We start from the raw sequence: 24,473 nt of genomic DNA on the forward strand, positions 1-24,473 counted from the left end.
TCAAGACAACAGCCCCCTCTAGCGGTGACTCCTGCAGCCGGCACCGAGCATCGCCCCGGGGAGGAGACAGTGTTTTTGGAGGGGGGGCAGGAGGGGGAGGGGGTGTAGAGGGTTTGGGCGGTCTGCTGCTGCTGCTGCTGCTGCTGGGAAAACCTGCCGTCAGACATCCAGTTGGACTCCGGCGGTGCAACGTTGCTTTTTCCCGCAGCATCAGCATCCGCGACACCCGCAGCGCAGCTTCCAGCCTCACCTGCTCCTGCGTGCGCCTCCCCCCGCCTCCGCGACGAGGGACACTCGCTGCCGCAGCACAGAGGGGACGCACGGACGAGGGAGACCAGCTGTAAGTATCTGCCTTTTTTTTTACTGCTTTTTCTGGGGGGGGGGGGTTCATCATATATATATATATTTTTTGTGATCCGGGAAGGGATGAAATGACGATGCTTTTGGAGTTTGTCTTCCACTTTTGATTCATGGGTTAACACGACAGATATATATTTATTTCAAACACAATGAGCTTGCTCCATTTGATTAAACAAAACAATACGAATACTTGTTTGGTTGCACATATTCATGTGTAAGCTATTGTGCACTTTATTCTAATAATTGAACATTCTGTCACACCAGAATATTCTCCGTCAAATAGCTCAAGTCTGCAGGGTTTTCATTGACCTTAAAGGCTCTCCGGTAAAAACCAATCCTTCTCAACGCCTCCTCTATTTAGGAGCAGTCTACGGGGAAATACAGGGGAGACATTTAAGGGCAGTGAAAGATGGTGAAACTGGGGAGTAATCTTCAAGACAAGGGGGGCAAACCTGTGAGCGTGGAGGACGGCTTTCAGAATGTGCCCCTCATCACTCCACTGGACGTCGGCAGCCTCCAGAGCCAAGCACCTGACAAGGTGAGACCCTACACACACACACCCATATTTATATACACACTCATGCTCACACCCCTTTCATTCATTTACAAATGAAGTCATCTCCGCTGTCTCCCAGCTGTGTCCTTTGTTTCGCAGCGAGATTAGCAGATTTGGTGCCAGACACACTGTCGTTTATCATCTTGACATCCAATAGTAACTGCGCCGCGGCTCGTTAATCCAGTTACCATGGAGGCAGCGCGTTATAGAGGGCCTGCCTTGGTGTTTCTGTAAGGCTGTGACGGAGTACTGCGCTGATTGAACAGTACCTTCCACCGAATTAGACCACATAGAAGCTTTAGAATGTCTCACTTGTTCGAGAGTTGGTAAAGATTCCATTTCGGCTGCTGTGTGAATCCACAATTCTACCCTGAGCTCCTGATTCACTACTCGTTGTAGAGCTGCACGACGACATTATTCGTAACATAATCATTATACGAGTTGGTTGACTCACTTGATACGTATCAGAGGGGTCATTGATTTACAACTGAAGCCATTACATTCCCCCCAATGGGGCTTTGGAGTGTTAGGACAATCAATTCAGTTCTAAAAAGGAACTTTATATGTGATACAACCCACATCCAAACCTCTTTGCCACGTTGTATTTACGCTCACCATTAATCTTTGGTTGTACTCTGTTAGCGGTCAGCATTGAGCATGACCTGGTTCGGAAGCATCAAACATTACATTTATCACTGTAAGCCTTTGTGGCGCTGGTTGAATAGAGGCAGGCCGGCTAAGCTAACCAGGTCACATTGCAACAAATGTTTGTTTCTACACAAGAAAAACACAAAAAAACAATCCGCATATTATATTTGAATGGATTCCTGGGGCCTAATACAGCAAACCTAGTGGGCAGATGCCTTTTATTGCAGAGTTACCTGCTGCCTCGCCTTTCAAAGCACTACAATTTATTCATTTTGCTTTAATCTTATCAAGTGTTTTTTTTACCATGGAGAATTCTCGGAAACTCAAAAAAAAAAGAAAAAAGGGACCAGTAAATATTGTCTGCTGCAGATGCAGAACCACAGTGCGGCCTGAATCCCCCCCTCCCCCCCCCGTGTCCGCTGAGGGAGTCTCATCTCAGGCGTTTCACTCTCCTGTTAACTGACTTCTCATTCATCGCACACACACACGGCACATGTGTGTGTGTGTGTGTGTGTGTGTGTGTGTGTGCGCGCCACTCGGGCTATGTGAGCCTTTGTGTGACAAGTCGTTTCTGTCAGTTGGTAACATGACGTTCATAGAGCTGTCAGACATTTTACGCTGATTCAATCGGCCCCACCGGACTTGAGAACATCACGGCGTGCTGCTGTCGTGCTGCTGTCGTCCCGCGACGCACACACACACAACACACACACACACACACATCGCCGTGTCAAGTGTGTTTTACTGATCAAGCAGCACGACGGTGGGGAAAAAGCAGGTTGCAGGTTTTTCCGCTCCTGCGACAACGCCGTCGAGTAATTGTTGTTGACGTATGAAAGGAAAAGAGGTCAGAGAAGGAGGTCCGTTGATCGGTGAATTTTTCCACAGGCCCCGAGGGACACGTGGGGGGGCCCGAAGATTTGGGGGTTCGCTTGTTTGCTGCTGGAAACACTGCGCTGACATCAGAGTTTGCACGCCGCCCACTCGCTAATGGAAAAAAACAGGACTTGTGGATTTAATAAATCACATTGCCAATGCAGATGGGTCCGCTGGTTGTTTTTTTCTTTTTCCGTTGAACTGTGTGGGAGTTTGTCTTCGTGACAACTGATGCATTAAACGCAACAGAGGCCAGAGAACAATTATGGAATCTGTAATTACAGATTAGAGCGTGGGACGTGTCGGTGATGGCTATCACAGCTCGTTTAATGAGAGTTCTGCATTCTGCACGTGTACGATCACACTCTTCTGCGCTTTGACAATACCGTATGTGGCCTGTGCTGCTACAAAGTGTTTATTTTGTCAATTAGGGGATGTGGAAGGGAGTTGTCTACACAGCATCAACATATGTGTGGTGGAAATGGCAAATAATTTGTGGTATGGCCTTAACAATCAAGGGTAGATTGATGCTGACACATTTCACAGTTTTAAAATAGACCAGATGCTCATTAATTGCTGGCGGTCACCCGGTATAATTTCTGAATTTCAATGGCTTCAATTTTCACTGACAATATGATAAGCTATCAGCCCTCATATCGGCCTTGACTATTTGTTGGAAGGGCTCTGATCTGCACATCCAGTGGATAGAGATGAATATCAATTCTGTTTTCACTCTCTACCAACACTTGAGGGATATATACGGCTCTTTAGCTGATAAATATTCACAAACATGTCACCAACTGTGTCTGTCAGCTGCTGAGCAGCTTGTGCACGGTGTCTTCTTGCTTGCTCACAACAACGGCGCACCACATCTCAGCTGTGAATGAGCCCGAAACCTTTCAAAGTTGAGGAGCGCCGGACAAAAACAAAAACAATTCCGCGGTGCGTCGGTCAGATAATTAACCAGGAGCTGAAACCACCATAAAGACCGAGGCAGCTGCAGGTGATAATTGTCTCTGTGTGTTCTTCATTCCGTGTGACCCCCCTTCACGTTGCCTCACAGCTTTTACGCTGTAACACACAGTTTACGGTAATATTGACGGCGGTCTAGTAGGAAGCCATCCCCTTTGTGTGATTTCTATTTCTGAAACTAATCTCTTTAATCTCACTGAATCTAAGGCTGTTTTTCCCGCCCCCGCCCCGACCAGAAAGAGTTCATTGTTAATCAGCTTTTATCAGAGTCTAATCTGTGGCCTGTTTCATTGCCTCTGTCCTTTAAAGCCACGGCAAGATTTATTGGGTCATGTGACCTGTCTGGTTGTCTAGAGCGAGAGTTTGGTATTATAAATACCAAAACGACCCCAGCTGTTTCCACCCTGGTCCTGCCTGATGACAGCGTGACCCCCCACCCCCGACTACAGGGTTACCCACAAAATGTGCAGGGGCACACACGCCGGCCCATAGCAACGCTGCTCTGCCCTGCAGAGGCTGAGGCATTAGAGAGGTATTACATTTGACTCCATCCGGGCGGGGATGCGTCACAGCCACGGCCGGGTCACCAATATCTTGATTGGAATCCTGATTTGAAAAAAAAGAGACAACAAAACGAACAACAACCAGAGCAGGTCAGAGAGACCCTTATGAAATGTCAGTAAATACGCAAGATGACGTCATCAGACTGTGGCAAGCAGAAGTATTAGGAAATAACTTGAAGGACATATTTATTTGATACTTCTGCACCCTGTGGAAAAACATTTTTGGTGACAATTTTAACAGTAGATCATTGTATTTATGTGAAAAATGTTGCTTTTACGGACTAACCCTCCTAATTCTGCAGTAGTTCTCAGTGCTATTTGTCTTTTAGTATATTTCAGCTAATTGTTTTGGTATTAGTGTCACTTTCTGACAGCTGGCAGCTGCTGTAAGCAAAAGAAGCTCAGAGATCTCACTCTGCTAAAGGGAAATTATATGAATATTTGACTCCAAGTAATAAATATTTTGCTCTGCTGGATTTTGTGAATAAAAATAATGCATTAAAAGATGATACGGGGAATGTTGCGTTTACAGCTTGTATGTGCAGAAAGACATTGGAGGTCTATAACTGATCTGAAACAGAGACTCTGTCAGTCATTGCCATTTTAAAAGGTCACGTTCAATAGATACATGTCTGCATAATATATACAGGGCTAATTGGATATCTGTAAATATATTCTCAAAGGAAATGTGCTCGACTTACTTACCCGCCACTAATTAGAAGTCTCTCAGTTTTATTGACATTTTCAAGGTAAGTGAAAAGCCGTCTTCGGCTAACGTGTGAGGCACAAAATTGTAGGATGGACCAAGGTTTACATGACATTTTAGAGAAGAGGGGTAACAAACCGATGCTTGCTTAGGTACTTGTTAACAGTCGCATGGAGGGTTTTGGGGTTGAATAGCTGAAAAACAAAAAGGTTTCAAATCTTGGATTAATGAGGAACAATGGCTTGCAGCTGCATCCCTAAATGATGTAACGGTGCATTATACGTTCTCACTGCATAGTCAATGTCGCCCACCGATTTATGTCCTGCAGTTTGACTACAGTTTAGGTGCTGTTCTCTACATTGGTGGTCCAAGTACAATGAAACAGCGTATCATGGCAATAATTAGTTTAACTTTAAGACTGAGGGAGCATTATTGTAACTTGTAAGCATTTCACCTAATTCATGCAACAGATGTTGTAATTCTTTGGTGGTATAACACACAAGTTTTACCCTTTTCTTCCAGATCACATCAATATATTCTCAGGCGGAATTATGAATAAAAAATGAGCCGCTACCTCAGTGGATTAATAAGTGAGAACGTTGTAATTCATTTATTTTTTAATCACAACTGTTCATCTGGTGTGTTTTTTACCATCAGGCTCTGTTTAACAACTTGTAATCGTTTATGAATGAATAGAACTTGACGTCTGAAATAAAGATACAAAAAAAATAGTTTGCCAAGCACTATTTAAACACGTCTAACCCAGCTAGGTTCCCATCTGCTGCTGTGAGCGCAAACGAGGCAATGTTGATCGATGGCCACGCCGTTAGGTAATGTGAAATGAAGGAGTGAGAGGTACAGGTGGGGGGGGGGGGGGGGGGGGGTAATGAAGCGCTGCAGTGTTTGTACCTGGGGGCCCTGAGCATGTTGTTGTGAAATGAGTCCGAGAAAGAGAAAGTTGTGGCACAATTGCTCCGTAAGTTTCTGCCGTTACTGCACTGAATGCCACAGAGGTCCAGAGGCCCAGGGGGTCTCAATCAAATGCAACGTATTTAGTGCACCTGCTGCGGCCCTCAACTCCTAGATGAGGGCTTTCTTTAGCCGACTGGCGGCTTTGTTATTCAGACGGCGGAGGCAGTTTGTGAGCACAGCGGGTTCTGGCTTTTGTCTCAAAGCGAAGGAGAGCGGTTTAGAAGCTGCGCAAGGACGCCGAGACATTGCTCTCTTCCTCTTCCTCAACCTCTCCTCTTCCTTCTCCCTGGTTTACATTCTCTCCATCTGCCTTCATTGTCTTGTGCGCAATAACATGCAGTGAACGGCCAAAACAGGACGAACACTTTCTCTTTTTAGTAGGTGCAGGGTTTGGGTTAAAGGTGGTAAAAGGTATTCTTCTGTTAACCAAAGTGAACCACAGAAAGAACGATATGATACTAAAGTTTCTAACGATTAACAATTAGGACTTTTACAAGTCATGATGATGTGACGGTTAAACGCATATGTAATGTAATCTTAGACATGATTGACAGGCTGCCCCCTTTGCTCCTGACCGCGAGGATTCACGACTCCTTTGTAAACTCGCGAGAGGACTTCTTCTGTCATTTTGCTGAACTATTACTGTCTTAAAATAAGACACAACACCCGTAATGGGGGTCTAGAGGTTGACACCGTGCACGTGGAATCTTTTCTAAATTGATGGCGATATCCCGTTCACTTACCTCCCACACACCGCACGTGTGAATGTTGAAAATGTCGCCTCAGAGTTTCAGAGGTCCAGCCCGTCTCTCCTCCCCGTGTCCCTCTCATCCCTCTAAACGGGCTTGCTTGAGGCGGAGTTATACTGACATTATTGGGGCAGGGTTGCACTTCCCTGCATGGCTCCTTTTTTTTCCCATCTAGCCGCCAGCGGGGAGCTCAATGTTTCTCACTCTTTGTTTCTGGGCACCGGACTTCATTAACATATCGTAGCGCTTTAACTGATACCCGGAGCGGGTGTTTCCTGTTGGGTTGTTTTTGGCTGTGTTGGGGCCATTGGGTGTATAGTTTATGTTCTGGAGCTGACATTTTGAGTCCATGAAATTACAGCTATAATTTACTACTTTTACATTATTAAAACGATACTACACTTGTTATGTGTTCTTCTGCTATTCTATCCTTACTCCACTGGGCTTTGAGCTGTGCACCGATCTCAGCCAAAATGGAGTCCTCTAACGTTCCCCAGTGTTTATCAAATAAAACCACATCATTTCAACAATTTGAATGAAGAACGCGGTAAGATAGCCGCCGTACAGCTGGGGAGAAGAGGGCCTGTCACTGAGATGGAGGCACAGACCAACCGTTACTGGCTTAGCCTGTTTTTTTTTGCTGCGATCGGCCATCAGCCAGCAGCAGATTGAGCATAGGAACAGCCGTAGGTTCTCTGCTGGTCGGGCTTAGTTGACAGCTTGGCTCTCCTCCTTCTGTCTAATCTACTTTCGTGGGCATTCTGTGGCTGGGTGGGCGGATTTGGGCGGCGGATCGTCCCAAGGTCCGCTCGCCCAAATCCCCACGCTCGCTTCTCCGACGGCGATGACTCCACTCGACGAGCCGTACTCGTGGGCTGAAGGACAAATGCACGGCAATTACCAGCGACCAGAATATACATGGGCCGTGGTCGCCGCTCACATTTGTGCCCACTGCCATCAGACTGCATAACAACAGCGGAAACCAAAGTCTATCATTGTACTGACACCCCCCCTCCCCCCATCCCCCCCCCCCCCCCCCCCACACACACACACACAATAAAAGCAGAATTGTCTACTCTCCCTACTTTCTCCTGCATTGGATTTATTTGGACTTTGCAAATTGCACATAAATATATAAAATGTTGTATTTATCGTCTTAATCTCTCTCTGTACCTCCATTGGGGATCAATAAAACATATTTGCCAGGTTTTCCCCAAATATGAAAACACATATGTACAGCTGTGGCCCTCAGAGTACTCCGCGTATTTAACCTCTTTAACCCTCCTCCAGGTGGTGGTGAAAACCCGCACTGAGTACCAGACAGAGAAGAAGAGGCTGAAGGTTCCTAAGGTGGAGGAGTTCACCATCAGCTTCACTGACGGAGTGTCTGAGAGACTTAAGGTAAGAGGTTTGGTTGGACTCCAAATACTGACATTTCCCAAAATGAACTCTGCGTTACCAGGTTTAGAGAATAGACCTTCAAATAACTCACACAACAAACGGGAGACTTGGTAATGATGTGATCATCTCACCCGGGAAAGACAGCAGCACTCCCACACGAGTGGGATATAATACTTTTACCTCCAGTAGCGGTGCGCTGTTCTTCCTGGCAAAGAGCAGGACAGGTGACTTCAGCGGCGCGTGTGAATCACCGAGCTCGCAGTCCAAACACATCTCTATCACCCAGGCGCTGTCTGTTCTATTCTTCTGTCGTTAGGGGAGACCAAAGAGAATTCACGTTGTCATGGCAGCAAAGAAAACCTCCCTCCATGGCAACCCTGGCTGAGAAGCGAGAGTGTGTTCTAAGTGTAGGTGTGTGTTTGTGCGTGTGCATGTGTAAAAAGTGAGGAGTAACTCTGCTGAAAAGTCCTTCAAAGCGGAAGAGAACAGAATGAGATCTCAGGCACTGTGAAATTTGTCTGGATGAGACGCCGTGTTTACACACACACACACACACACACACACACACACACACACACACACACACACACACACACACACACACACACACACACACACACACACACACACGTACACATAGACACTGCAACACTAAAGCTGTGTCAAGGTTAAGTTCAACACGGCCCCACGCGGGGCTCTTTAGCCCTCTGAAGCGATGCAACAGGCTCTGTGGCGTTGGCACCACTGGAGGACGAGCACGTCAGGAATCCATCCGGTTGGTCCGTGAAGTCCTTCATTCCCTTTTTGACTTTATCCGTCCACACGGGTAAACTTTCCATGACGGCCGTGTCCTATGATACAGATGTGGCAATGCACAACAACGTCTTATCATGGGCCTGTTTATATTATTCTTGAGATATGGCATTAATAATGCATCGTATATGTATCGTGTTACTTTCTCATTGCTGGTCACTCACTGATATGTTGTATTATAATTCTCAGTGGTGTTATACATTACTTACTTTTTATGAAGCAGTATAATTATTACAAAGCATTACAATGTGCTTTAAGTGGCCATTGTTTGCTTTATGTAAAGTGAAAACAAAGAAACACATGCAAGAACATCACACAGAGTTTTGTGTATTTATTTGTACTGATAAGGAATGTAATTGAGTAATGTTTTATGCACAGAATCCCCAGATGAGAGGGTCTGTTTTTGATTAATAAAATAAAACGAATGCTAGCACAGTCGAGGTTTCTACACACTGATTGACATTGTTTCCCACACAAGCCTGTTACGTTCAGAGGTAAAGAAGGGATCTCTAACGACTGATTAATGTCATCATCTCTTGGTGTGTGTTGTCACATTGCAAAATGCTTGTACACCAGCGCACGTGAAACGTCTGCATTTGAAACAAATACAAAAGCGGTGATCACCGCTTGCTGTGAAAGACGGTAATGTTTTCCTATTTTGAAACGGAAGCCCTTGTGGTGTTGTTGTTGTTGTTGTTGTTGTGGTGATGTGGAGACTTGTGGATGTGGAACAATTCAGTACACAGTCTCTATCTCCCTGTTGCCATGCAGCAGTGCTGAGCCTAATTCTCGGAATTGTTGCTTATCGGAGTTCTCCAAAATGATGCAGCAGACTTATCGGTCCTCCCTGGCTCGCCACATTGCATCAGCTTTTGTTAAGTAAAAATGCGTTACAGCCCGTGTGATTTTGTGCGATGTCGGTTAGTTTTTGGGGCGCTCAACTGAACGGCTCGCTTTGCTTGACTGACGGAGCTGATTCTGCAGGCGCACAGAGCACATGTCCACACACACACACACACACACACACACACACACACACACACACACACACACACACACACACACACACACACACACACACACACACACACACACACACACACACACACACACACACACACACACACACACACACACAAAACGAATGCTGTGCAGTGCAAACATTTCTGGGTGAAAAGCTTGCACATCTCTTCTCTCTTCAAAGCTCTGCAGATTGTGTTGATGGATGAAGAGCTCAGAGTGTAAAATGCTCTCTAATCTGCCCTCCCTCACCGCCACTCTGCCTCCTTTCCTCCACATTCGCTCTCCTTCCCTGCTGCTGTTTTCTTACCTCTCCGCGGATATTTTGCTTGCTTCTCTGCGTTTCCCTTTAAAAAAAAATTGATTTTAAATACTTTATTTTTAAACTCAGCAGCTTTTTCAAAACGAAATACACTTCAGCCCTAGCTATTTCCCAAAGATTCTCCCATTTGGACTCTCCCTCCTGCCTCCCACTCTCATTCCGTCCCTCGTCTTCTGCCTTTTAGCCTCCCGCTTCCTCTCCTTCTTTCTTATTACTCCCAGAGGACCGGAGATACAAAGAATTCCCTGTAGGTGTTTTGTTCCATGAACACACCAAGAAGGGCATGTTTTTCCCCCCTTCGTTAATTAAATCATTTGATCTTCTAGTACTGACTTGCCAAATGTAGCATTATATAATGTATTATATGTTAAACTGTGATTTGGTCAATCCATAAAATCCAGATATGATCCTCCCCTGTTCTAAAATGGTTGTTGACTGATTTGCAGCTGCAAACAGGATTTGAAAGACGTAAAAAAACTCAATATTGGCTTGGATCCAAAAAGGAGGATGAAATTGAGGAGAGTGGAAAGGTGCGCCGTTGTGGCATCAGTGATCTTGATTTAAATTCAGCTCATGACCTCTGCTGCAAAATATGTACAGTCACTCTTGTCCATCTTTGCCTCTGTGCTCAACTGCAGAATTTCCGAAACAAAGAAAATGCCACAAAGAGCCTCCTTGAAAGTGAGGACTCGGCGGAGAGGAAAGGATTAGTCTGGTGCAACGATGCAGGCTTTCACAGATGCAGGTGTAGAGGTTGATGAAAGGGAGATTTAATTTGTGTTGCCCTGTGGTTTTCTGGCTCTCTTCCTATCCAGAAAACATGGTGCACTTAGCCAGCTCTTGTCCCACATACGCACTCTTCAATCCCACGTGCCGCACCCACTCCCGGGACTGACACTGCAACACAAACCTCACTACACACACACCCGCACGCACGCACACAAAGACACAATGCCCACATGACGGTGCTGCGACTGCCAAGCCGAAGCCGCGCTGTGCCAGCAGAAGTTAGCAGGCCTGTGCAGGTCGGGACGGGAGAGGCAGCCATCATCCAAAAACAATTATCCCTTTATTAGTTCCACTTTGCCTTCTGATAAAAGCTTTGCTGCAATCTAATTACTGTTGTGATTCAAAACTCTGCGCAATCGCCTTTTCAACGGATGGTTCCTTCTTGTTTTGCATGGACGACTAAAAGAATGCTCATAATAGAGCTTTTTAATAGCCAACGTCGGTTCTCAGTTAAACCCCCACGCTGATGCACACACACACAAACAGCTAAAGTTTGACCTCATGTCGTTCTGCGATCAAGAAAGTCACTAAACCCCTCCTCTTGAGGGGGACATATTCGAATTGACTGCTATGAAATATGTTACTATGACTATTTCATAGCAGTCAATCCCATAGTTTTTGAGACATTTCATGTTTTTTATATTTCTACTTTTATCTCTAAGATGCAAAATACAGACAAAATATACCGTTTTACCACATCTATTATACTGATATGTAATTGTGGACATTTAACACATGCAAAATAACTGAATATTCTTGTCTGCCATTTGGTGCCTCTAACCCCTTTCCTCTTTCCTTTGTAATCGGGTCATAACAAGCCAATTATCAGTGGCAGCACGCTAATGCTAATGCTAACAACTCTGGGAAGCACTTTGCAACATTTCAAACACACAAAGTTCCTGTTATAACCGTGCCAGCTTATATTGGCAGATATTCACGTACATCTTATTGTTCAAAACTGGCTGGTGATAAAATTGCCGTGGTTTGCGCACATCCTCTTGAAAGACACTGACTGGCATTGTTGAGTTATGAATTATTTGCAATGCTCAATTTAGGCCTCATCAGTGGAGAGCAGAAGGGAAGAGGATGCTGTTAAGCAGATTTAAAGGAGGCATCATTGTTATTTCCTGTCCGCCCTTTGACAAGGTATATTTTCAGGTCATGTGACACAGGGGCAAGGAGTGCTTTGGCAATAAAAAGTTGCCCACCCTGACCTAAATACAGAAACCATTAGGAATGTACGGATCGGTCACGTCTGACACATTCCTGATCCGCTTAACAAGGTCAGCGTCTGAATCGCTCCGGAATTTCCAGTCCGGATCAACACATTCTTATTTGAATCCAAACCGGGATCTTCCTCAACCCTAAACAAACCCTAACCAGCATCGACCGGACTCTAAAACAGTCCCGCTGATGCTGTTTTGTTTGTTAATTTTTGGGGACTTGTTGTTTTCTTTATTCACTTCCGTGATGTGTGGGATTGAAATGCAATCTCCTGTTCAGATATGATGCACCTTTGGCAGATGCGACTCAAAAAACGAGCCCCTGCAGCGTAGAGGAGCGCGTTTCATGGCCAGTCAACGTCTGCTCATTCGGCCCCCATTACGAACGGAGACATGAGCCAATGAGAGAGCCGGGCTCTGATGTTTCCATCTCGAAAATGATGAAGCGAAGAAAGAAAGCTCCCGGCCTTTGTGCTCCCTTTTACTCCGTCCTTCACTTTGCTGCTGTTGTTCTGACAAGCTGAGCCATGGGAGCAATTAGGAGGATAACTAGTGTGACCCTTCACTTGGGTTGTGTTGCTTCCTCTTACTTTGACACCTGCCTTTGAGATTAATCCACCATTAATCCATCGTATGTTACTCATGCTGCACTCGCAGTTAATCATCTTTCTATTCAGTTAATTATTGAATATAATTATTAATCAGCTTCCATAGGTTTCATATTTCATTTCACATTACTAAGGCGCATATTCATTTTTATTGAAATGTGTGTTGATTGACAACTTTCAACTGACTGTGAGATGTGTGATATAATATAATATAGGCTGTGCAGGCGGTTTAGAGTGTCGCACATCGACTGTTTTACCCCTCAACAGACAAAGCTTCTCTTCAATGAATCATATCTCTCCTCACAATCTTTCCATGTACTCTGGAGTATAGAAATCTTTATTTCTTATACTTCTTTTCAGAACACAAATCTCTGTTATGATCATGTGGTTCTAAAAAAATTCGAACTGCCACGTTAGATACATGAAAAGTGACAACTGGCACACAGGTCTCTATGTGATGAACATATGCAGGTACACAAAAAACACCCAGGAGACTGAATGCTGGGTGCACATTAGAGTAATGAACCTTGTCTTATGATGTAAACAACGTTTTACAGTGTGTCTTCACCCCGCGAATCAAATCCAGATGTGTCTCCTTACTGATAATATTGTTTTTGTGTCTGCGCTCATGCGTTGAAATTATTGGATGCTTTGGATTTATTCTATTATTGATAGTAATGTCTATTTCCTTAGTGCACATATTTATTGGTCTGAGGGTAATTATTAGATCATATTTTAACGAAAACCGAGCTTTGTCATGTCCCTGAAACGATTCTTTTAACAACTGTAATCCAGAAGGGAACATGTTTCGCTCTAAACATAATTGAGGGTGAAGTTCAGTTAAACGGAAAGACGTTTTATAGGTGACGGTGTTGGTCATTTTAAGGCCTCCTTCTATTTGGCGTCTATATTTAAGAGCACATTTTCCTCTAACCAATATGACGGCTTGCTCAGACAAAACCTTTGAAGCTTTGTCTCCAAGGAGACCTTGCTGTATTGGGATAAATTAGCATAATTAGCGTTTATCTACTGCTGAACATGCCGGGTTTCACTCTGCATGCTGTTGAGCTGTTGCATGTGTGCGTGTGAGAGAAAGACCTTTAATGTAACTGCAAACAGTGGAAAGACTCATACGCAATAACGCTGTCTACATACTGCGCATCTACATCTACATGTTTCTAAAAAAGCATTATTCCTGAGAAAAGGCCTCAAACTAAATATATTCATAATTTGAAGTTGATTATGATCCAATGACTTTCCCATGAAAACTAGGCCAAGCCACCAAACTGAAATTATCTTTTAGTGTGCTGAGTTTAAATCTCTGGTCTTCCAGCAACGCATCAGGGCAGTTGGGTCCTTTGTAATTATGTAAGAAATGTTCAGTCAAATGGACTGATATGGATTAGGTTTGAGATGGATGAATACTTTTAAATAATAAAAACTACAGTAAATAATAAGCTTATAATAATACATTTATTTATATAGCACCTTTAATAAACAGGGTTTACGAAGTGCTTTACAGAAAAAAACGCAGTTATACATAACGCCAATACGAGTAAAACGTTTCAGAACATACAGAAGGCAAAAGAGACCATGCAAAACACTTGAATGCAGTTTGTCGGATGCAGAGCCCTCATTTTACTTAAAGTCTTGAAGTGCAATGAGACAAACTGGTTCGGCTTAATAGGAAAGGTCCCCAACTTGTAATGTGCTTTTATGGAGGAGGCTACAAAGTGTCTTTAAATAATTCCCTTCTGGCTGTGCACAATCAGAGATGATATTTGTTTATACCTGATCGTGTTCATTTAATCTGTATGTATGGAGAGACGTCATAATCCTGCAATTCTGTGATCCAAGACTGGCGTATGCTTGTTCATACTTGCTATGAACAATGCAGCTAGTTAACCTCACCAGAGGCATCATCTGTGATGCCCCGCATCTTGAGGGCCAGACTGCTGCAGCTATCCTCTTCTCACCCCGGGTAGCCGGTCCTCGAGAGCCTCAATCCCTGTTCACGTCTCCTTGACGTCCCTCTTCTCCGTCTCAGATACTCCGTTCTGAGGCAGCTGGCCCCCCCAGAGGCCCCTGAGAGCTGTCTTTGTGCCGCTGACTAATAGGGAGAACTTTGCACCAAGGCGCTTGAGGAGCAAAGACCTCAGCAGTCACCCCTGCAAAAAAAAATCCTGGAAGAAAATCAATACAGCTTGAGAAAGATCTATTTCTCTTGAACTGTGGCAGTAGTATTTTTAGGTGTGTGTATTTGACATTTTCGGTTTTATACTGCTATTTCATTGCATTTCAAAGGGGATATATCATACTTTTTACATCAATAAGTTTATGTAAGAGCCACAGTTACTGTTTTTCCACACGGACTGCAAAAACCCAATTTTAAAAGCATGCTTTATTAGTCTTTCTATACTCCTATTATGCTACTTTTAATCAAAGAAACTGAATAAAAAGTTAAGAAATATCCTCTGGAACCCAAATAATGACTGCTATCTTGACCCAGACTGCTCCGGTTGCCACCTATTAAATGCCCTTATCCACAACCGACTCATTAATATTCCGTGCACCGTGACAGGGCGGCCGGGGGCTCCGTGTTTTGCTCAAGGACACACGGGGATCAAACGCATAGCCTCTCATTTATCGCTTGTAGACTTCCACCACTTTCCCTAACAGGTAGGCAGTTACCCGCTTCCTCAGTACCGTATTACGAAATTGCCTGGGAGAATATTTCATCTGCATTTTTATGCAGCTAGCCGATCCCCGACTTAAACGCTTAATCGTGTGATGGACAGGTGGGGGCTTAGTGTCTCCATTACACTTCAGCGGGCACATTTCCATCTAGCTGGTTGTTCCAGAGGGAATGAATGAAGAGTATTTTGAACTTTTTAAATTCATAGTCAGAACCGTCCTTTTCTGACTTCAGTTAGGATTATGTCTGCAACCGTTATTGGTGCTGTCCGAGGTTCACTCAGCCCTGTTTGTTGTGTCCGAACCAATACAATTTAATCTGTGCCACTGTTGTGTTGCTTTGTCCGTTGTTTTACCAGTGTTGACATTAAGCCACGTGAAAAAAGCCGTCTAGTGGTTCAGGTGTGACGGTGAGAATATCACCGCTTTCCAATTACCTTGGTGAGCACAATGCTTATGTCATAGACTGATGTGCCAAACCTTTAAGGGGCATTTCCCAACATTCGGGTGGACATTCGACTGGCTTCTGCGGCCATCTGACCAGTGACCTTTAAGCGTCTTGTTTTTCAATTTGTCCTTTTTAGAGGATGTTTTCTCTCCGCACCAGCTCCCCCTGTCACCTAGTTCATTAATTTCATTAATCAACAAACTTAGCCTAAAGGCATCCGAGGTTGTTACGGCCAAGATAAAATGTGTTTAATATTAGAACTTTGTCATTTTATATTCTTAGCTCTTTTTCTATGCATGTATCTTGACGTGTCGGCACAAGGCTTCACATATAGAGCAGAAGAAAACGTGCAGGGTATGGAGCTGCCTTTTGTGCCGCTATGAAAGGTGTCAGAGGGGAAGAGGGACGATCAATGAAAAATAGCAGTTTATGCTTCCATCAGCGATGCATCGATTGATGCATCAACCAACGTCCCACTGCGTCTGCTGCCCGCCGTGGCTCTGTCACCTATTCCCACGACGGGGAACGAGCACCTCCACCCGCCCCCTGGATCTCCATCGCTCATTCTGTCCGCCTTACGTTGTCTCTGTCATCTCCATCCTCATTTCTCGCTTTGCATTCTTTGTCACGCTGTTATCCGTTTTCATCAGCGTCATTTCTTCTTCCTCACTTGTGTCCCCCAACACCCAACACCCAACTTCCCGTCCTCTCGCTCAAGCACACACTTACATATTCTGCTGTTTTCCTCGAGCGAATATGAGAAGGTGTCTAGCCCCCCCCTCCCCACCCACCCCATATGGCCTGTCAAGTCCCCAGTAGGGAGAGTGTGGGCGGTGTGTTGCATTCTAACATAGCATGGTGTTAAAAAGAGGAAAGGAATCATATGGTGGAAGGTGGCAAAATTGGGTTTATAAAGAACATCCACGAAGAAAACTGACTTTGACTTTACAATATCTGTACAGATGTTCTACATGTAAAATAGGCGGTGTTGAAATATGTGAGTTAACACAAACAAATGTTTCATTTGGAGTGAGCGATGAGCAGAACAGTCCCGAGATACTAGCAGCTCACTCTGTAACGCAAAAATAAAGGACAGGAAAAATATGAGCTTGATGAATGCAGCATAATAAAGTCAATGGACAGAAAGAATTGTGCGCAACAATTTTGAGAACCACTTAAACGTAAACTTTTAAGATATATTTCTTACATTGTTAGAAATGTCTTTTTCTTTCATATACACGGATTAGGCCTCAAGAGCATTTTTATTTTTTGTGCTATTTTTCGGGGTGACACTTCAGGTTGTTTGTTCTATGAACTGGATGGAAATGGGATATGATTTCTCATGTCATCCATTATGAGGGACATTTTGTCTCTTTGACTCTTACTTTGTCTGTAGCATTATACAGTAATATGATTTTTCTTTATATACACAGGAGGCACGAGTGGAGAAGATAATTTTCTTTCAGTCCTGGGTGAATAATAGTAGCTGATTCACTGAGGACGCGGTCACCTGCAATGCTGTCAATCCAACCTTTTCTGATGGAGCCCATTCTTATTAAGGACAGACAAATTATACTAGCATGCTGTGCTTCTACCTGCAGCCAAGAAAAGCAAACATCCATAAACGCCCCTCTGTTATCTGCGTTTCACAGCAGACAACATGATGGTTGTGTTGGTGGTGATAGAGCACTAATGACACAACAGCTATTTTCTGTTGAATGTTCAACAGAAAATAGGATGCTGATGTGGGTGAGAGAAGCTGCCATAACACGAGATATTGTATACTTGAATTGACTAAAAAACATTATTTGATTCTGTTGGGCTCTACTGAATTGTGTTCTATTATATTGACATGTTTGTATATTTAGTTAGTTCTATTTATAGGCGTGTTGGAACATTATGTCGTCATAGAGGAATATTGCATCGGTACACGCTGGCAAATAAACGTATGGATCTACTTCCTGCACGGAGGGAGTCTTCGTCTGTGAGCTGTGGCGTTTCCCTGACAACCTCCTTAGGTCTACTGCGGGATTCAGCCGTATTATGAATAATGGAGAAAGGTCAGAATATATTTGATTTATACGCCACATGGCAGGGCTTCTGGAGTGATCAGTTCTATCACAAAGGGCGGAGTATGTTACATGTCATTCAGCCGACGCTTTTATCCAAAGCGACTTACATTGTATTCTAACCCATGTTTTTTCTTTTGTTTTAACCCTTAAAGGGGCACAGGGTTACATCCTCTAAATCTAAACCCTGTGCACACTGAGGATGAAAGTAGGAGCTCAATTATGTTACTTACAAGTTGTAGAAACTGCTCATGTATACGTCCTCAGCCAGAAACCCTGTGAATGGGCTCGGGCTCTTATTTACTGGCTTATTTATTCTAGTTTGAGGTTGTTTCACAGCGCTGTGATTATCCCAGAAGTCAGAACCGGTCGTTTTGTTACAAAAAAGACATCTAACTGCTATGACAAAATAGCCAGTATTAACTAACATCATCACTCAGCGGGTCCACAAGCGTCTCAGCTTTCCAGTCACAACAATTTTCTGACAGATCAAATATGTAACGGGACGATTCATTGTCTGAATGACTCAGAAAGGTGAGTTGCACAGACAAATTATTCAAATGTCTGCAGTTGTAATTACCTTCATTTGAATTGTGCAAAAGAGGCAAATCTCTTCAATCAATGGCAACTTAAGTCTTCGTTTAATGTTTCAAAGTGTGAGCAAGTTGGGTCTCCGCATGAATAAATCGCTGATTGCGTGCTGCTTGATATTTGGAGCTTTAGAGTAATCCCTTTCCTTAATGAGCCGTTTCATATGCGTCATCATTTAAAAACGGGGCCAGAGTCTTAATCATTCATTCCAGGTCTGTTTCTGCTCCAAAAGGCGGGTTGCCATCATTTTTCGCGTGTCCTTATAATTCATCACAGCGGTCGATGTGGCACATGCAATATTCAGAGTGTCGGCGGCCACCAAGGCCGAGAGCCGCGTCCCCCAGTTGACACCAAGTAAACAGTCACTTATCTTGCGTGTCCCCGTCCGGCCCCGTAACGCTGATGGAGACTAATGATCACACCCGCGTGTAAATTGCTCGGGCAACTCACTCACTGTGACGGATACAGAGTAGTAAATCGGCTTTAAGCCCAATCCAGGAATGGAAATCGGAACCATTCATCCGTTATGGAAGGTTCTGTGTTTTTTCAACTTGCTCACTGGGATTAAGTCTGACTCTTTATTTTCGGCTCGTGTAGGCAAAAACCGGTAGGTTACATTGGCAACATGCACATACAAGCATGCCGGACACTCTTATTTACACTGGAATTTGTGACTTGGCTGACAGTGGCATTTTTAAACTCGATCCCCTGCATAGTTCTAATGAAATGCTCAGACCCCATCGTGATGTGAAGTCCAAAATAGAAGGAAATAAATCCTTTTATATGTTAATCTGTTCCAACATGACATTGTGTATCCTGCCCGGGAAATTGAGTGAACAAAAATATGTTATTTCATAATGACTGCAACTGTTTCATAGATCCTTGTTGTGAAAAGTGACCAGAACATGTTTGGTTGCGAACTATCGAAAGGCTTGATTTACACACTTGAAACGCTTAAAAAAGCTGCTTGCAATCTTAATAAATAAAATTCATGAAACGTTTTGCCGCATTTCTACTTATAAGAAGGAAAAAAAAAAAGAAAAGGAAAGATGGAGCTTTAGTTTTATTTCTTCTGCGTTTCTCAGAAAACAGCTGGGAGCTGTTGATTGCTCTCGTTGACCTGAGTGCACTGACAATCAACACAACATGAAAAATAACTGAAATCAATCGCATTCACACACTTATAATCATCAACAGCAGCTGGGCTGGGCTCAACATTCCATATTTATATACTGATTTATAATGATATAAATACCATCGTAGAAATTAAATTGCTTGAAATAATATAAATGCAAATAAAATATTGGTACAACATAATTAAGTATTTTAGCAATATTCCCAAATGCTCTAAGCCGTATTAAACTTGTAATGTAACAATACTAAGACCCAGTACGCACAATTTGACCACGGCCCAGTCCTTATTCAGTAGGTCTCCATGGAGACACAGCTTGACATAATAAAGTCCTTTATACAAACCTCACATCACAGGAAAAAACTCTCTCTTTTACTTTTGCAGAACATTGGTAATCTAATGAGGAGGGAAGCTTTTATTCTTCTAATATTTGCTCACAGCTATTGTGCATGCTGGGTCACCGGCTCGCTGTCATGTTTTGCTGGAACACTTGAAAAGAACAGCACCATTGTTAATGTGATTACTGGCATCGCTGCTTTCCCCACCATGATAAATCCGTTGCGCAGAGGTCTTGGTACCATGTCACAGCCTGGGTCATCCATCACGCAGCTCAACTGGAACACCTTGCCTTGAGGAGTTAATCACCTCAGTCAGCAGCATCTGTACCATGTATTATGACTACACGCACACACACACACACACACACACACACACACACACACACACACACACGCACACACACTGACCAGCGTTTGTCCTCTCCCCAGGTGACTATTCTGATCATCCTGGCCCTGGCCTTCCTCGCCTGCATCGTGTTCCTGGTGGTTTATAAAGCCTTCACCTACGACCACGCCTGCCCAGATGGATTCATTTACAAGGTAAGACCCGTAAGTGGCTTTACATTATGGTGGTACGACACACACCTACTCACAGCCCACAGAAAGTGAGGGGGGGGAGGGGGTAACAGCAGCTGGAGAGTTAGCCTACAGCTACGGTTGATGATCATCTGAATTATTTGAAATTTTTATTATTTTTATTTAATAACCCAAAATAGGTAGACATTTTCCAAACAGCCTGATGTTCGTTGGTTGGATCACATGTTTTGTCAAACCGGAAACCAAAAGATGCAGAAACAATTGAAGATAAGAGGGTTCATTAATTAAATAGTTTTTGTCCATTGTCATCAATTTAAGCAAACGTTTGTCATCTTGGGAGACTATTCTTATTTATTTTCTATCTGAGTTTCTATTTGAGAAGACAAATAGTGGTCCAACACTTGTCCATTAAATATGAAGTTACAGGCAGGAACAAGGTTGCTCATCTTGATTTAACACCGACTTTAACAAGGTTAAAGAGTCAAAACCCACCGCTGAACAACTCCAGTGCTTACTAATTATAAACACATTTGACTAAGAGCACTAATGTTGAATAATATTATATAATATAATATTGAGTATCAGGTTTTTCTTTTGACATACAGACTTCTTCTCCATGAATAAATCTATTTTTTTCATTTATTTTAATTGACTGATCCACTACTTCTATACTGTATATCTTGTATAAGTGTCCTTGTGCAAGACACTGAATCATCTCTGCCCTTCCCCATCTCCCTCACTACAGCATGTCCTCTCTATACAAAGAATAGAGGGCACTGCCCAGTCACCTCGAGGAGAAAAATAAACACCTCCTGCCCCACTCTGACACATTTCAGAGGTCATGTTGCAAGCTAACAAGGCTAATAACAGGCAATCAATCATCCATCAGTGATTTAGTTACGTCCAACATAATTAAGTGTAATTTAGGCTTTTCTTCCTTGACACTGAATCCCCCAAAATTGGCTCTATTGAGGCTGCTCTCATCCGCTGTAGGGATGCAAATTAGACTTACTGCCTATTTGACAATAGCTCACTAACACCCAATGATTTGTTAGGAAAAGAAAATGTCTCATACAGCCATTCGTATCTAACAATATGCGCCTCCCCTCCTCTCCTCTCCCTCCCTTCCTCCCCTCTCAAGTTTACTTTGTGAGAGGTCACCCTCAAAGTTTGTGTCTCCGGACAAATCCGGTCTTTAAGGTGGAATAGATGTAGTTGCAGGCCCAAAGCCACTGCAGGGGCTCTGCTCGCTGTCTGCAGAGGTATTATTAATTTACTTTCACAATATGCCACATGCACGACACAACCGCGCAAAGGGTTGTTAATGTGCACGTTAAAGCACATTCAAATGCTCTATGGGCTCAATATTCACAAGCTTATTTAATAAAGCTATTGTGCTTTTAGATTCATGTAGAAAATGATGTAAGCGGCTTTTTATATTTTTTTCCCTTTTCCCTCCAATAACAGGAATGTATAATACACAATATAGGCGCAGATTCTTTATTTTTTTGCCAACATCACCCGGAGTCTTTCTTTCGGTTGTTTTTTGTCATTTGTTTTTACGTCTCTGCTGGCGAACGATGTCTTTTTTCTTCTTCAGCGACTGCTCTATAGGCGACCACGCAGGACATCTTTAAACAATTGGGCAAATATTGTTTCTCTCCCCCCCCAACAGCACAAAAGGTGCATCCCGGCGTCTCTGGAGGCCTACTACGCCGCCCAAGACGCCAACTCGAGGGGCCGCTTCTACACGGTGATCAGCCACTACAGCATGGCCAAGCAGACCACCTCACACTCTGTCTCCCCCTGGCTGCCTGGAGGGGCGGCAGGGCAGCAGCAGCAGCAGCAGCAGCAGCAGCAGCATGACGCTAAACCGCCGGCCGGCGAGGGCCACTGAGTTTTGGCCCAGAGGGCAAAGTGTGTCGCAAACACACGCAGACATGAAGAAAGAACGACAGATGCAGGCAGATAGGGACGCACGCACACGTACATGTAGCTGAACATTTTAGATGTAGATTAAAGCCACGCACAACAGACACAGTGTGACGCCAGTGTAGAGTGAAAACATGCATGCAGACATGATACACACAAGCACACGCTAGGTCCTGGTTTCCCTAGAGTGTCTGTCGGGTTTCTTATTTAGGGGGCATTTCCCATTGAACCTTCGCCGTCTTGGGATTACCTTTGTCTGCTGATACAAACTCCCACATACCAACACAGCCTGCTCTCTCGTTACCATGTCTTTGATCCCTTTTCATTATTATTGATTGTCTTGATATATTTATTTTTTACTGTAATGTATGGATAACTTGTTTGTGATTGTCTTTGTACAAAGGCTTGAGTCAGTGCTGAATTTCACGCTTCCTCTTTGTGAGATTCTTTGAGGTTTTCTTCAAGTGTGTTTCTGTAGTTAACGTTTGTTCATTCAAGGCCGCCTTTCTCGGATCCCTTCATATTCCGACCGCGAAAACGTCTAATATTGCTGTAATGAATTTTTAAACACACCACTCATCCGAGGAAGGTTTGAGGGTCCATGTCCAGTGGAAATCCTTTTTCCATCGTGGCTGTTCGATAGCTCGTATACACACTGACGATTCAATGTTCTGTCTTATACGATTCAAACCCTGATATCTCCCAGTGACCCGCGCTGTACATACAGCTGTGTGATCAGGCTAGTTCTTGTGTTTGTATGCCTTGTGGTAGCTTTTATTAGGAGGTTTTTCATTTCTGATTTTACAGACCTGCAATTCGTTCATGCAAGTTACTTACATATTGCTCCGGTGTCGTAGCTCCCTTAAACGCAACGTTGCAAATGGGAAAGGAATGGCGTATCTTGCCCAAACTGTTGTTCTCCGCTGAGATTTGTAAGGTATCGTTGGGCTTCAATTGCAGTTGAATTCTGCTCCTGTGCAGATTTATTTTCATTTTGTAATGTTCGATCTGTTGTCAAGAGCGCTTTTATGAGGTATTGTGATGTTGTTAGTTACGTAGCGATACGCGGTGTACTTTATCAGTGTGCATCCTTGTCCCTGTTCCCTCTGGTTTGAATTCAAAATAAAAACAAGCTGTGACCTGTACTGTGTGTGCCTATCAATGCCACTTACTGCTGCGTCTCTTTAGCACTCACACAGCGCCTAATGCAGCCCTGAGGCGGCGCACTGAGAGGTTTTCATGTTATTCAGATGATCATACTCCTACTCAGATTCATACCACATTAGATATTTAGTCTGCTGTTTGTGTGCAGGACGTTACAGCGCTGCAGACAGATTCGCCGGCTGCAGTGGTGACTAGCTGTGAACATGTAAGAATACCTACATCTGTAATGGCTGCAGGATACATTATTCATCTACATAGCGCGCGCTGTGAATGGCGGATAAGGCCTGGGGTGTTTTTTTCTCATGAGCAGCACTAACAGTGTCTTCAGTGAGCGCCGAGAATAGCTGGCTTTACTAATTACATGCTTGTGTTCTAATTAATCCGTCTGCTGTCTGTGTTTTTCCCCCTACTGGGGAGCGAAACATTAGAACCTCCAGCTAACGGGAGAAGAAAACACAACAAGAAAGACAAGACAAAACATTTGAACTGTTTCGGAAATTGGCTTTTAATTGCAATCAGTCATTTCGGAATGTCCCATGATTGATGTTGGCACCGTATAAGTGAATCAGAAGAGGGGACGCATGCAAACGCACCATGTTACGCAGAATCAGGCAGATAAGGTAGCGGTAACACTAAAAGGTTCATGGTTTATGTACAGTTATAATTATTATTAATTATGACCTCCGGACAGCATGAGACACGGACAATTTTTAGCTGCGTTAAAAGAACAATCAACACATTCATCAAGACCTCCCCCCTGTTCTATTGTAAATGAGTTAGATGGCCAAGGTGACCTGTTTTATTTCCTCGTCCCGACCTCTGTTTTTCCTCCGTGTTCACTGACTGGGATTACAGCCATGCTTAGAGCATTGCCTTTGACTCTAACTTCAGACCAAACACATGAATTATGTCCAAACCAGATGACAAACGAACCATTTCTTCTATGAAACACATTTAAACACCTTCAGCTTCACAAATAAACTCATCTTA

General features: G+C 43.7%; 1 protein-coding gene across 1 annotated transcript; it reads left to right on the forward strand.

Annotated features, from left to right (window-relative positions):
- The first annotated feature begins 48 nt into the window (after positions 1-48).
- nsg2 (neuronal vesicle trafficking associated 2) lies at positions 49-23,464 on the forward strand. The gene is made up of 5 exons (XM_040182071.2): positions 49-340; positions 722-898; positions 7,693-7,803; positions 20,280-20,390; positions 22,063-23,464. The coding sequence occupies exons 2-5, from the start codon at positions 770-772 to the stop codon at positions 22,282-22,284; spliced, it is 573 nt and encodes a 190-aa protein (XP_040038005.2). The 5' UTR covers positions 49-340; positions 722-769; the 3' UTR covers positions 22,285-23,464.
- The last annotated feature ends 1,009 nt before the right edge of the window (positions 23,465-24,473 follow it).

The sequence above is a fragment of the Gasterosteus aculeatus genome, chromosome 7, assembly GCF_964276395.1.
Source record: "Gasterosteus aculeatus chromosome 7, fGasAcu3.hap1.1, whole genome shotgun sequence".
Lineage (NCBI taxonomy): Eukaryota > Metazoa > Chordata > Actinopteri > Perciformes > Gasterosteidae > Gasterosteus > Gasterosteus aculeatus.